This window comes from Astatotilapia calliptera, chromosome 6 (genome assembly GCF_900246225.1).
Source record: "Astatotilapia calliptera chromosome 6, fAstCal1.2, whole genome shotgun sequence".
NCBI lineage: Eukaryota > Metazoa > Chordata > Actinopteri > Cichliformes > Cichlidae > Astatotilapia > Astatotilapia calliptera.
Genome location: NC_039307.1, coordinates 14,401,350 through 14,417,485, shown reverse-complemented (window position 1 = coordinate 14,417,485; position 16,136 = coordinate 14,401,350). Strand labels below are relative to the sequence as shown.

Sequence of the window (16,136 nt, the reverse complement as noted above, 5' to 3'; positions counted from 1 at the left end):
AAACACTCCTACAAACTCAATTTCTGAACTGCATATCAATAGTCTGATCCTTTGTTTCTCCAGACTGGATGCTGAAATATCAGTGAGCAGGACACCAAGCACCAGCTTATTTAGTTTTCAATCTCACATATGAAATTTCTTTGAAGATTGCATTGCAAATCATTCCAGTTTGAGTTTGGCTTTCCTTCACTAAGTTCAGCACAGTCTTCGTGTGATTCCCAATTATCCGGCTGTGTGTCTCTCCAGTATCTACAGATTAACAAACAGTTCAGTCAAAATTAAATTCACTTGATGTCAAGTAATAAACTTTCAGATATAAGTTATGATGGCACAAATGATTGTTTTATCGACAGAAAATGACGTTTAAAAACCCAGAAAGGTTTATTTCAATTGGAAATCAGATCTTAGATTCTTATTATTGCTCAGTTTCTTTTCTGAACTTGCAACAGACCAGTTTTGTTCAGCATACAGCTGCTTTGGAGTGTGTTCACACCCCTTCAGCTTTTAAACACATACAGTGACAACCCCTCTCGCTCAGTTGTTGGCATTTGCTCTTCCTCAGATCTCTGCTCTGTGTGCTGACAGACATCTTTGGACCAGTTCTTAGTGTGTCGCTTGCACTCTCAACATCTCTGCTCCGTGCACGCTCAACTCTCTCTGTACACCGTTGTAAATGTGCCACAAAACCAACCAATCACAGACTTGGATGCAAAAATTCTCTTGGCTGTTTTGGTTTCCAATCAGCTCGCTAGCTACTGCATTCCGGAAACACTGTCCAAAGTGTAGCTAAATCCATGTTTTGGTCAGTATGTTTAATTATTTTATTTTAAAATATATATATATTTTTAAGACCGTTGTTGGTTTTAATCTAGTTTAAACCAAACCAGTCCATTGGATTTAGCTACATTCTGGACCGTGTTTCCAACTGAACGAGAGGGGCTGTCCTTGTGTGTGTATATGGATAATCGCAAACACTGAAATACATTTCTTGCATGCAGCAATTAATTTTGTTTGCTCAAATGAAACTTTTCTTCGCTAAAAATTATTTTCTCCTCAAAATGCAACATTTGTAATTTCAAAGTTTTTTTTAAAGTGCGCTGAGAATATAGGCACAAAAATGATGCCATACTTTTGTACTAGACTGCGTCTATGACTGATATGTGCAGATAGAAGCAGAAGGCCATTAATATCATGAGGAACTGCACCTACACCTACCTACACGCCATGTCTGCCGTGGTACAATGGGACTTCTGCTTCTGAACCTCTGTGCACAGCATCTGCAAATCGGGGCTGTACGAAGTCACTTCATCTTTGCGCAAGACTGTAAGCTGTCATCTGTATGGAAGCCCGTTTTCCGCCACTAAAAAAAAAAAAAAAAAAGATCCATAACTCGAAATTTCAAGTTATTTTCCTGAAATTTCGAGAAACCTGGAACTTTTGATCATTAAATGTCACCCCTTCTGTCTTCCTTGGGAATTCACCATAGTCATAGCCTGCACAGTCTACATTCTGCTTCACACAGACTTGGACACTGCCTTATGCGAGCTACACAAGGCTCTCAAACACTTCACCAGGATGTTGCACTCATTGTCATGGGAGATTGTAACAAAGTCAATCTCAGACGCACATTTTACAACCTTTACCAATACATCACCTGCCCTTCTCAGGGGCAGTAGTACACTGGACCACTGTTCTACTCCGTTTAAGTACTGTTACAGATCACAACCCCTGGCGGCATCTGGGAGTCAGGCCATTCCGCCATTTTCGTTATGCCTGTTTAAGAACAAAGGCTTAAGCAGGAAGTACCAGTCACAAGGGAGATCGCACACAGGACGGACCAATCCATAGCCACGCTGCGTGTTTGATGATGAGCTTTATGACTGGGACATGTTCCGGCAAAATTATGATGACATAGACATGTTTAAGGAAGCGGTTGTGGGATTAATTGGGAAGCTAGGGGTTGATACAGTAGAAAAAAACTATCATCTGAACATTTCCAAATTAGAGGCCATGGGGGGACAAAAACATCTGTGAGTTTCTGAGGCTGCACACTGCCACCTACAAAGCAGAGCTCGCCTCTTTTAATATGGATCAATACAAGGCTACATCATACATTGTGCACAGTGTGGTAAAAAAGGACAAGCCGAACTATGGGGGAAAAAAACAGTCTGACTCTAGGAGCCTATGGCAGGGACTGCGCACAATAACGGACTATAAACAACAAGCCTCTACAATGATGAATGCTGACACTTCACTGGTCCACCAGTGAAGACAAGGCGCTAATCCTCACAAGGCACACCGTGACGAAAGCTTTCAGTAAAGTGAACACCAGGAAGGCAACAGACTCAAGGCAACAGACTCAATGAGCAGCTAACACCGGTGTTCACAATCTCAGTGTGGCTCAAGCAGTGGTTCCCAGGTGCTTCAAACAGTCGGTGATTGTTCCTGTTCTAAAGAAATAACAGCTTGCTTGTCTCAGTGATTACCGCCCAGTAGCACTGACTTCATTTGTTATGAAGTGTTATGAGAGATTGGTCAAAGACTTCATCACTTCTTCACTTTCTGCCACCATTGATTCACTACAGTTTGCATAGTAGACCAATTGCTCCATGGACAATGCCATATCACACCTACTACACACAACCCTGTGCCATTTGGACTCTGGCAGGGGAAACTATGTTAAGATGCTATTCGTGGTCTACAGTTCTGCATTCAACACAATAATCTCCTCAAATCTTTTTACCAAGTTGAAGGGTCTAGATCTCAGCTCATCACTATGTCAGTGTATCCCCAACTTTCTCACAGACAGACCCAGCAGTGAGGCTGGGAAAACATGTCACTCCCTTTATCTCACTTAGCAATACCTCCATTGTCAAGTTAGCTGACACTGTGGTGGACCTGATTTTTGATAACATCGAGAAGGCCTATGTGGAGGAGATCAGGAACCTGGAGAACTGGTGCCAGAAGAATAACCTTCTCCTAAACATCAGCAAAACTAAGAAGCTGATTGTAGACTTCAGCACAAAGCAGGTGAGAAATTATGAGCCACTTTACATCAGTGACGTGTGTTGTGGAAGTTTTCCATTAAATAAAGCCTGCAGACGAGCAGTGAGCGGTAGCTAACATTCTTTAATCAAAACACACAAAGAACAGACAACCAAGCTTGTGGAGAGTGTTCATCTTTAATCTTCCCCACAATCTAAGCTCTCACATGCAAATGGCAACAACAATAATACAGAGGAAAGACCTTCTCCAGAGTGTCAAAGTACTTTGCATGGCAAAATGAAACAGGATTAGGTGGTCATTCCTAGTCACGGTCATGGTTTCTGGTGTCTGTGCCATCTACAGAGTCATAATTCCAACGCTGATCTCCCTCTGCGCTGTCACTTTTGGAGCTTGGCACGCTCTCTTCATCCCTCGATATCTGTTCCAACGTGGCTGTAGATTAGGAGCAGAGCAAGTTGTACACTCCTGTAGTCTTCCTCAACGTCAATGTAGAAACTTTTTCACTTTATTTTAAGATTTTGCTGTTCAAAATCTCCTCATGACAATCTTTCGGAAGCCCAGTGCCCACTTCTGCATAGCATTCCGTGTGTCACTTGTAAATAAAGCTCACTTGCAGTAAATCAGTGCCGGCACTTGCGTCCATCTCTCACCACTTCACATGACTGCTGCCGCAACTGTGACAAAAGGTTTGTCCACTACTTTTGATTTCTACCTGCAGGTGCTGAATTTGTAAAGCAGAGTTCTTGCAGAGCTGCTGTAATTCATCTGGGCCTGCTGTGTCTTTTCCTCCTGATGGGACTCATAACCCTGGTTTTGCTTTGTAAGTACAACAGAAATATAATTAGCATGCCAAAATCCTCACAGGCGATGCATGTATTTTATGATGATGTGTCCAACACAGTCACCCAAGGCAAATCTCAGTGGGAAATGGAGGCAGTGATGCTACACAAGCTTTACGACAACGTGACCAGCGAGAGTGACAGTTGCTGACTTGAGCAAATTCTCAAAAACTTATTCAAGACAAATTATGCATTCCCTCTGAGACCACAAAATGTGAAAATGCTTGACATAATACTTTTTAACATATACAGCTTTTAAATACATACAATGATATTTTTGTAAAACTGGATACGTTGTGTGCAGTGCCTTTTGTTTCTGTTTTACATGAAGTTTTTTGAATTTGTACCACTGATTGCTTCTTCAAAGCAATATTTTGAAAGGCTCATGATTGGGATTATATGGATCACAGTAAGACAAGATTAATCTCATTTTCTTAAACAGACTATAAACAAAACTGGGTGGCCTCTAATGGCAGTTTGTTCCAAGTTTCTTCGGAGCCGAAATCCTGGGAGGAAAGCCGACAAAACTGTCGTCAAAAAAGTGCAGACCTGATGATTATCAACAGGAACAGGTTTGTGTGTGTGTTCAAACATAATACAGATGTGTGTAGAACAAAGAATTAAACACTGAATGAAAACAACTGATACACTGATACATCACTTTAAGTTCTCTATGGTTACATTTTGTTTCTCTCTTTCTAAGAAAGAACTTTGTGAACCAGTTCAAGAAGAATTTGTGGATTGGACTGACTGACTCAGAGAGAGAGGGGACATGGAAATGGGTGGATGGGACTCAAACGTGCACAAGGTTGAAATAAAAATAAAATCTGTCTCTTGTCCATAAAGTATTTTTGTGTTATTGTGTACTTTAACAAAATTAATTGGGTTAATAGGTTACTGAAAACAAAAGACTGACTGAATTGTTGAGCTTAATTCTTATAATTTTATCTGTATTACAGCTTGTGATGTAGCATAGCTTAAGCAGCAAGGAAGGTGATAAGTAAATAGCATTAGCAGACGATTGAAGTTCTTTTAAGTAGTGATGGGACGTTCTGTATCGAGGCTTCGAAGCTTGTGTCGAGTAATGGAGGGGGCGTTTCCGCGATGCGCGTATCGAGGCTTGCTTCATTTATGGGAGGAGCTGAAAATGATGACTTCCGAAGCCTCGCTGCCCGGCTGTACCACATGACTGGTTCATGACGTGGTTCGAACTTTACCGCGAGATATGACAGCGATATAAACCCCTCAGACTTCATTCAAAATGTAGGTGTTTGATGGAGAGTTGCGGTTAGTGAGAGTTTGGAGGTTTATGAGAGTGAGGAGAGAAAGTCAGGAGAGAATGGAGCCAGCTAAGAAGAGGAGGATGTCCTCCCCTGTGTGGGAACATTTTGATCTTATTCCTCCCAACAAGGTATGTAAATTTCTACAGAAGATGTATTTTCATAATACTGATGGTGCGATACAATTTATGTTAAGCTGTCTTTACTTTTGTACAAGGTGAAGTGTTTGCTATGTGCCAGGGAGCTGGGATATAACAACAACACCTCATCCATGCTTAGGCACTACAGAGCTTTGCATGAGAAAAGAAAACAATACTATACAAAATGAAAAACCCTCCATTTGGTTACACCCAGCGATGCAATCATTGACCTCATGACCCTGTATAAACAGGAAGTAGTGGGCGGCCCTCCCCATACACCTGTCTCCCATATAGGACCTGAATACACTGAGTATAACCAAAGCAACATAAAGAAACATAATTTACCAGACATGTGCCTGTAAACAGAAGAAAATTCAGATGATCTGATGGTATAGTGTTTGCTTTAAAACACATGCATGGATGCATAGCTGGACTGGCCATCGGGCATACCGGGCATTTGCCCGGTGGGCCGCTGGCGATTTTTTGTTTTTATGGGCCGATGGATTTTTTTTTTTTTTTTTTAGGAAGGGTATATATAATGAAAGGTGTTGGATTGGCCAATTGGTCATGATCGACTCTGGGCTGGACCAATTACAGCCGAGGAGGCCGAATGCACCCGCCCCCTTGTTTAGCAATCACGTGATTTTCGCGCATTGCATGCCGGGAACTCGTGGCAAAACAATCCAAGTACCGCATCAAATGCAAGCATTTGCAGCACCGCAAAACGTTCATTCTCCGGTTCCAATACCTTATTGTTTTTTCTTTGCCGCACAAAAAAGGAATGTACAAAACAAAAGGAGAACAATGCCGGTCCGTACAAAGACAGACTCGACGAAAAGACAAAGAAAAGATACGAGGAAAAAATCAAAGGTGTGAAAGGGTCAGACCCTTACGAGCACACAGAGGGACAAAAGACGTTAGCGTGCTGCCCAACTTCACCACGCTCAGATTTATAATTACACGGTTCTTGGAGTGAGTGCATACACTCATGAAGTTTAGTAACTTCAGGTCACTGCAACAAGCCCAGGTACAGTTTACCGACGGATGGGTACGGGACCTTGAAACGTACCGTGTAGAACGAAAGACCATCGTACGAACAAAGGTAAGTTTACCAGTCTCACAAATCGTCGTCATAAATACACATTCGTTAACCGTTTATTAATATAACCTTTGAGCTCAACGGTAATTAATTAGTAGTGGAAATAATTTCTGGTTCATTACAGAAATGTAGCAGTGACAATAATACTGTATGCTGTAATCGTACTGGACAATTAGTGATACAAAACAACTGTTTTATCCTGTGAATAAAAGTATATGTTTTTGTCAATGTACCATAATAACAGAAGCGAAACGCAATATTGTGTCAGGACAATTTACTATTTATGCACAATAAACAAAGGAGCATAGCGCGACCATTTCTGTTCAGCGCCAGACTTGCTTGTAACCTATATCACCAATTATGTTAAGAAAAATGACGTATTAACGACTAAAAACTCTGACCTTTGTGGGAATGCTTGGAGCAGACTAACCTGTGAGCTGGAGTGTTCTGAGACGTTATATTTGGTATATCCAGACCATCCGTCGGCTCTTACTTTGGAAACATGGCTTAAAACATTTCTCTTCAACGACGTAATCCGATTTTAAAAAAAAACGATCGGCTTCCCGTGGCTGTCATGCGACCGGCTGTTGCAGTTGATAATACAACAGCTTCTTGCCATTTTTTGTGTTTCTTTTTATCGCTGTGTAACTGAGTTCAATTGAAAGCCTGCGTGCGCTAGTACCTCTTGCCAGAAGTTCCCAGAATCCTTTGCGGTTTTACCCCTGAATGACGTCACATTTTCAATCTTTATCCTGGTGGGCCGGTCTCTAGTCAAAATGCCCGGGCCGATTTTTTGTCCCAGTCCAGCCTTGCATAGATGTAAAGAATGTAACTACTGCTACCACAAACAAAACCCGGGATAGTGTGTGTTAAGAGAAGTTACACCAGCAATGTCTAAATTAAAGCATTATGGCTGACTGTAAAATAACAGAACACAAAATAACAATATTTGCAAGTGACAAATGGCAAATCAATTCCGTTCTAGCCACTTTGTCACACAGCTACTGGAATCAGGGGAATAAAGAGCCAAATGGTGGCACACAGCAAAATTGTGGAGAGATAAATAATTACAATGCAGAAGACAGCTGGAATGATCCACCATGTTCCAATAGACAATTCTGGATATGTGAGAAGAGAGTTTCTCCTTAACTTAACATCCACACCCAACAAATACTGAGATGAGATGACACATATGGAAAAGACATATCTCAATCTTATAAAGTTTGTATCTGTCTTGTGTGAAACTTGTATGAAAAGCATACAAGAGTGAAAACAGATTCATCCAATTAGGCTGTCAGTCGTCTGTCACTTTTTGCCAGCCAGGAAGGAGAAGCCAAACCCCAGGTAACTCAAACTAAGAAAGATGTATAAATATAACATAAAACAGAACTTTGACCTTGCAGTGTTAATATGTGTGCACACTAATGATGGCCAAATGAAGCTTTCTGAAGCACTGAAGCTTGTATTGAAAAACAGTTCACTACTCGAAGCTTTTCAACACAGTCCTCTCTGGTGACATCTGGTGGCCAAAAATATGAAGAGCAGCTTGAATCCACAAAATAAAACCAACTGCTTCATTATGATTGCCCACTCTACAGAGTGGAATTCTGTCTGATATTGGGCCGCCGTTGTGTTGCTTTGAACTTGTATTCTTTGGTGGTTAAAAAAATGTGGTTTATTTGTTTAATAAATAATTTTGACCAGTAAACTTTCCTTGTTCAAACATGCACTGGTGTGGTCTTTCTTTGCTTGTGACTTATTGATGTTGGTAAATACAATAATTGAAAAATACCACATTACATAAAATATACATATAATAATGTACAACACATTATGGAGTATTATTCTGCTCTGAGGTCCTGCCTCCATGCACTTATGCAATTAACCGCTACACGGGTATATTTATAAATAATATTATATTAGGGAAAATTTCCAAGACATATTTCTGACCTTGGGGTAGAATTGATTGTGAACTGGAAAGGGAAAATGCTTATGAACTTGCAAATTAAAAACATGATGCATTTAAAGTAGCCCTTTTTCATTTTTATTTAAGAAGAGAATTTGTTCTAGTGTGCGATGGCCGAACCTGTTCCTTTTCGTGGAGATAATTTCTCCTGCCCTAAGGGAAATCCCTTCACATGGCACAGAAGAGGCTGGAGTGCAGAGAAACTGGTAGAGATGCAGTTATACATTCTAACTGGACCCCACAAACTATCAGATAAAGAGAATAAATAAATTCAATTGCTGCACATTTGGCAGACTAACATTTTCAGATTAATTAAACAATAAAATATATATTTTTACAACATTACATATAAAGAGTCAAGTGGAAGTTTTTCTAAAGTTATTTAATGATATTTGTATTATGGAAGCAGATTTTTGATATTTTACCTTTTTCCCGTTTTCAGATATAATAAACACGCACAAAACCAAAGCAAATGGCAAAGTAAACTAAAGTGAATTAACTGGTGGTGAGGTGTGGAGCTTACCATGTGTGGCTTGCCATCACTTGCATACTTCGATTGGCCCAATAGCAGCGAGACTAGTATGGGACCAACGTGTAATACAGTATTCAATATGAGCCAGTATCACAGAGTACAGGAATGTAATCGCTGCTGTGTCTATTCATGATGTGTGGATATGTCTAAAGTTCCGTATATTAACATTTACACTTTTCACTACATTTTCAACATGTTTTTTTAAAGGGATAATTTCGAGACTAGTAGCACTCCCAAATACTTAAATTCCTCAACATTAATTAGTTCTTGTGCACAAACAACCTTGTGCACAAGGTCCACAAGTTCCACTCATCCAACGTGTGAAACCTGCCGTGAGGACAATTAAAGTGTGGCCAGAGGGGACAGACGCAGTGCTCCAGGAAAGATTTAAAAACACAGACTGGAATACGTTCACCCACACAGACTTGGACCAGTACGCCTCATCTGTACTGGATTACATCTCCAAAACCACAGACAGTGTCACCACCCAGAAACGGATCACCATGTACCCCAACCAGAAGCCTTGGATGAACCGGGATGTTTGTCTCCTCCTGAAGGCCCGCAACACCGCCTTTAGGTCAGGAGATGCACACGCCTACAGTACAGCCAGGGCTAATCTAAAGAAGGGCATCAAAAAAGCCAAACACCATTACAAAAAGAAGGTAGAAGAACACTTCTCCAACTCCAACCCCCGACGCATGTGGTAAGGACTCCAGACCATTACAGACTACAGGACCACCGACCCCTCCCCCACACCTTCTGATGCGGTGCTGAGCAGGATCAATGTCCACAAGGCTGCAAGTCCTGATGGCATCCCCGGGCGTGTTCTCAGAGTGCGTTCTGAGGAGCTTGCAGGAGTGCTGACAGACATATTCAACCTATCCTTAGCCCACGCTGTGGTACCGGCCTGCTTCAAATCCACCTCCATTGTCCCGATACCCAAAAACTCCAACCCATCTAGCCTCAATGACTACCGCCCAGTAGCACTCACCCCCATCATCACTAAGTGCTTAGAGCAGCTGGTCCTAGCACACTTCAAATCCTGTCTCCCCCCCCCCCCCCCCCCCCCCCCCCCCCCCCGGGACCCCCACTTTATTGTGTCAATAAAACTTAATTGAAGTTTTGATGTTGATCAAGTGGCGCATTCACTGAAGCACCATTTTTTCCTTTGACAAGGCAACATAAAAAAAAAAGGAAGGAGACAATGAAAAATAACAAAACATAGTAAATAAAAGCTTACAGTACATTAAAAAAATACAGTAGTATACTTCCTGCAGTCCAAAAGGTTCAGACTTGTTCACAGTTTTTTTTCTTTTGTTTATGTTTGTGTTTGTTAACATGTGATTTAAACATTCTTGTATGGCAGGTTAGAGACTTCCAGCTCTGATTTTGAGTGAAATTTGTATTTCTTCCCTGCCAGTCCTGCCAGTGCTTAGACTTTTTATTGCTTTGGGTAGATTTACCAGAAATCTGTAACTCCCACATCAATGACAGTCACATTTTCTGACTAGAGACCTATATTTTTGTATCTAATTTGTGAAGGAAGAGGGGAAATTGATTGTGTAAGGAGAATTTGTTCGAACATAAGGAACAGATTCAGAAAGCTAGAGTAGTACAGTCTTGATTGCATTGCAACCAAAGCAACGCATGTATTTTCTAAAAAATTATCATGATGCAATAAAAACTTAAGTAGGGATTTTATGAAAACAGTAAAATGCATGAAAAAGCCGAATTATACAGTAGTAGCCCAGTGGTTTGAGAGCATTTCTGAGTTTGAATGGTGCTTCTAAGTGAAAGTATGTGGAAGCAGTTGAATTTCAAAAACAACAAAGTGTTGGTGGAATTCTGGAAGTTTTTAATTTCTATTCATCAATGGGAGCAGAAAAGCCACAAAAAAGCTGAATATTTTAAAAAGTATAAAAGTTAAATAGCAATAAATAGAAAGTATAGCTGGAGAGAAAAAAAGTAGAATAGTTAAAATAGAACAAAGTATGGAGAAGTAGTTAAAGGCCAAAAGACCTAAAAGGGCAACTTAAAGAAAAAGAAGAAGGATAAAAAATAGGAACAAAACAATAACATGCTTTACAGTGTGAATGCTTTACAGTATTCACAAAATAATCAGCTAGAAGACTTTAACGATGGGCAAGGGGACACTGAGACATATATTCACATGAAAATAATACGAAGCTAAAGGCCTAAACAATGTAGAACACATATTATAAATTCAGAAATAAATCATGAACCCAAAGAAACTCAATACACTGGCTCAAATAACCCAGGAACCACAACACAAAACTATGAGGAATGCTCTTTGTTTTGTGCATAAACAAACAATGTTGTGATGGTTTTCACAACTATGAGACCTTTAGCAGGCATTTAGGTACAAAGACAAAGCAACTGAACAAGTGTGTCAGATCTCATAAAGATTGTATTACAGTAATGTGATAAAATAATGTCACACAGGAAGTTTGGACTTTTTAAAAACACATTATAACATATACAATGTAATTTAATTATATATATAATGTAAAAGATGGCCTTCTCTACTGTTTCTATTCATACTACATGTATGATATATTATAAATTCTTTCAAGTCAACAAAGCGCTGCAGTGAGTGTTGTGTGCATATTCAAATGCAAAGATGAATGGAGTTATAACACAAACACAGTCTTGAGGCATGCCACCAGTCCTCTAATTTCCTGTTAAATAGAGAACTGCTTGTGTCAATATATTTTCACGTTCAGATCAACTACAAACAACTTCAGAGACTCTCTCAAAACACTGATCTCCTCAGAGACTTAAAGACCCAACTGAACCTCCAGTCATGGCTGAAATCTATGAGAATACAGAGGAAGTATTAGGTTGTCACAGAAAGTACAGAAGTGAGCATAGAACTTCAGAAGACATTTATATGAATCAGGAAGCGATCCAAACTGTGCAACTTAAAACAACTGGACCTGCACCCCCAGGTAAAAAACATATCTATAAATATTACAATTACATGTTGCTGAAGTTTTGTCGACAAACAAAACTAAATCTAAAATTAAGAATTTTATATAAACTGTCTGAAGAAAACAAAAGACTAATTTCAGGAAATGCAATCTGCTGTAGAGTTACTGTAGTTGTGGATTTTTTGTTAGCTGTTAATTTTGATTGAGATAACAATAATAATTTAGTTTTGATTACCGTAATTGTCGGGCTATAAGCCGCTACTTTTTGCACAAGCTTTGAACCCTGCGGCTTTTAGTCAGGTGCGGCTTTTCTATGGATTGTCCATGATTTTTGTCACATTGTAAGACGATTTGTTTTGTTTGTTCCGCTGTTGTACGGCACTACGTTGCCTGGCGGAAGGATCGGGGTTCAAGAGTGGTATGTTAGTCACATGTCCGTCCGCCAGGCAACGTAGTGCCGTACGAACTAGCGCGAAAAACAAACTTCAAAGTAGCGCTACGCGTTCAGCGGGAGTCTGGATGATGAGCGGCGATGGTGGTGAATGACTGACTTTTCTTCTTGTTAAAGCTGTGTCACTGCACCTGAGCATAAAAGGTAGTCCGAATCTATTTTTCTGGTATGCTATAGGTTACTGTTATGTACTACATGTGCAAATATGTACCCATAACTTGTTTTTCAAAATATTAATAAAAGTGATGTCTCCAAACAGCCATCTCTTTCCTGACAATTCCCTTTGTGCATATTCTCTTGCATATGATAAGTCAACATTGAAACACCTGCGGCTTTTAGTCAGGTGCGGCTAATGTATGTACAAAGCAGGATTTTCCCCTGATTTTAGCTTGTGCGGCTAATATTCAGGTGCGCTTTGTAGTCCGGGAAATACGGTAGTTTCTGTCATGGTCCTGGGTCTGTGACCCAGTGAGTTGAATTGTTTATTATTTATATCCCTGATGTTATGTTATGTTATGATGTGTGTGTTTCAGTTTTGGTATTTCTAGGTCCTGGGTTTTGACCTCTTTGCCCCTCATGTTATTCTGTTCTCCCTCTGTTCCAGTGTAGTCAGGTCTCTGTGTAAAGCCTGCGTCTCTGAGTCTGTGTCTTTGCATGTGTGAGTTTCCTGTTTTATTGTGAAGTCCCGTGTCTTATGTGAGTGTGTCTGGTTTTGTTCCCCTTGTCTCTGATTTCTCCCAGCTGTGTTTTCCTCCTGTCTCCTATTCCCTGATTACTCTACCGTGTATATAAGCCTTTTGTTTCCTTCTGCTTGTTGCTGTTCTGGCTGCGTTTTCTCCCCGTGTTCCTCTATGCGTTCATTCTTCATGTACCTCTACTCTCTGTCTCCTTGTGTTCAGGTTTGTTGTTTAGTTCTAAATTTTCCCAGTTTCCAACTATTTCTCAGTTCTGTTCTCGTGACCCTTGCCTTTTGTTGCATGTCCCTCTCCACAATAAAGCTCACTCACATCAGCAGTGCCTGCATCTTGGGTTCTCACTTATAACCCCACACGTCTGCCGTTGCAGCCACGACAGTTTCAGTGTTAATCGAAGTTTACACTGTTGCCGGTGTTTGCTTGTTTGGAAAGAGCTCAGAAGAGAAAATAATACAATACGAATACTTTGTAACTAACACTATTTGTGTCACTGACACCAAGACCCATTCTCAGATACTGATTTTAGGAGCAGAAATGATCACGTACTACTTTTTGATAAAAAAAAAAAAGAGAAGAAATGAAACTGGTGTTATATTAAATTTGAGGATATGAACATTTTTCATTTTTAGACATAACAAATTTTGACTTCTACCTTCAGGTGCTGAATTTGTAAAGAAGAGTTTCTGCAGAGCTGCTGTGATTCTTCTGGGTCTGCTGTGTCTTTTCCTCTTCATTGGACTCATAACTTTAGTTTTTCTTTGTGAGTACAACAGAAGTTTAATTAGCATGCTAACATTCTCACAGGTGATGCATTTATTTAATGATTACGTGTCCAACACAGTCACCCAAGGCAAATCTCAGTGGGAAATGGAGACAGTGATACTACACAAGCTTTACGACAACGGGACCAGCGAGAGAAACCAGTTACAGACCAGTTACGACAACCTGAAAACTGAACAGAGCCAATTACAGACCCGTTACAACAACCTGGTTGAAGAGAAAGAACAGCTCCAGAAAAGATTTGACAACCTGACCACAAACAGTGACAATCTTCAGAGAAAGCTTCAAGGTAATTATTTCTTAATGCTCAATGGCCATTTAAAATTCAAGTTTTTTGTCACATACACAGTTCAACATGTAGGGAAATGCTTGTGTCCGAGCTGGGACAGGCTGCACCATTCCAGGGCTTTGGTTTAGCAATGGGGGGGTCTAGCTAGGACCCTTACTGGATACCGGGTGGGAATCAAACTTTCAAATCCCACTCTAAAGGTGTGTAGTCTTACCACTATACTATCCAGCTGCTTATTTGATCTCTAATAGCAATTTAACAGTGATTAAGGATCTTGGGGGGAGAGCAGCATAGTGATGTGTGGTTAGCACAACAATCCTGGGCTTGTGTGGAGTGTGTGGAGTTTGCAAGCAGAATGTATCTTGGGAAAGGCCTTTGAAGGGTAAAGTTGTAAATGTAAACTGAGGCTAATGTGAGTGAACATATGAATATTCTATACGTTCATATAAGCTTATTTAGACCGTTTATAGTGGGGCATTAACCTGCATTGACAAGAAACAACCTTCTGATGTTTAACTGGCTTCTCAGCTCCAAAAATAACTCTAGTGTTCTTCATGTTAATAGAAGACATGTTAATACTGTGGTTTTGGTTCAGAGTGTGTTATGCTACAAATTACTGTAACACCATCAAGGATTCAAAACGAGAAGTGGACAGAAGAGAAAAGTTGATTTCTCCCTAACTTAACTTTAATTAACTTTCTCAAGACAGTGACAGTTGCTGACTTGAGCAACATTACCAGACATAAATTATTAAATCCGAGAAGCACTCCCTCTGAGGTCACAAAAATTTAACATTTTTCAAATTTTTTTGTGTTTTGAATTTGTACCACTGATTTCTTCTCCAAAGCAATGGTTTTTAAAGGCTTATGACTGGAGTTGTATGGATGCTACCCGTCCCCCAGTAAACCCAAATTTTTATTCTGATTTTCTTAAACAGCTTATCAACAAAACTGGGCGGCATTCAATGGTAGTTTGTTTCAAGTTTCTTCAGAGAAGAAATCCTGGCAACAAAGCAGACAAGACTGTCTTCAAAAAGGTGCAGACCTGATGATTATTAACAGCCGAGGGGAACAGGTGTGTGTTCAATCACAATACACATGTGAATGAAGCTGCATGAAAACAGAGGATACACTGATGAATCACTTTAAGTTCTGCATGTTTACATTTAGTTTTTCTCTTTCTCTTTCTTTCTAAAAAAAGAACTTTGTGAACCAGCTCAAGATGCGTTTGTGGATTGGACTGACTGACTCAGAGACAGAGGGGACATGGAAATGGGTGGATGGGACTCGCATGACCACAAGGTTGAAATACAAATTAAATTCCTCTCTTGTCCACAAAGTCTTCTTATGTCATTAAGTACATTAACTAACTTATTTTAACTAATATCATGTCACACAAAACCAAAGACTGACTGAATTGTTGAGTTTAACTTTTATAATTTTATTTGTATTTCAGCTACTGGAATAGTGGGGAACCAAATGGTGGCAGAAATGAAAACTGTGGAGAGATTAAAACTTACGACTCAGAAAAAAGCTGGAACGATGAATCATGTTCCAATGAAAAATTCTGGATATGTGAGAAGAGAGTTTCTCCATAACTTAACATCCACGCCCAAAAAATAATGCATAACACAGAGCCATGAGATTAACTCCTGAAATGAAGCAGAACAGAAAGCAGTGGACATTTACAGCGGGTAAAATAAGTATTGAACATGTCACCAATTTTCTGAGTAAACATATTTCTAAAGGTATTATTGAAATAAAATTCTCGCCATATGTCAGTAACAACCCATCCAATCCACACATGCAAGGAAATTAAACCACAGATGTCCATAAATTAATCCATGTTTGATAGCGAAAACTGACACAGGGAAAAAGTATTGAACACATGAAGAAGGTGCAAAAAGTCATGACACCAACTTAAAACTATCAGTAATAAGAAAGCAATCCTGCCACTTAATGCAAATTAATATCACCTGATTCAGTCCCAACTTATGGGCTATAAAAAGGTGATGATGATGATGATGATGATGAAGCCATTTATTTGCCACTTGCAGTTGCCTGCAGCAAGACTTGACCTCTCCTGATCATACATACAATACACAAACA

General features: G+C 39.9%; 1 protein-coding gene across 1 annotated transcript; it reads left to right on the top strand.

Annotated features, from left to right (window-relative positions):
* The first annotated feature begins 1,191 nt into the window (after positions 1-1,191).
* Positions 1,192-15,831, top strand: LOC113023416 (CD209 antigen-like). Its single transcript, XM_026169415.1, has 8 exons — positions 1,192-1,236; positions 2,806-3,030; positions 12,387-12,408; positions 13,618-13,719; positions 13,801-14,028; positions 14,966-15,102; positions 15,229-15,329; positions 15,484-15,831. Exons 1-8 carry the CDS (start codon positions 1,192-1,194, stop codon positions 15,623-15,625), a joined length of 1,002 nt encoding a protein of 333 aa, XP_026025200.1. The 3' UTR covers positions 15,626-15,831.
* The last annotated feature ends 305 nt before the right edge of the window (positions 15,832-16,136 follow it).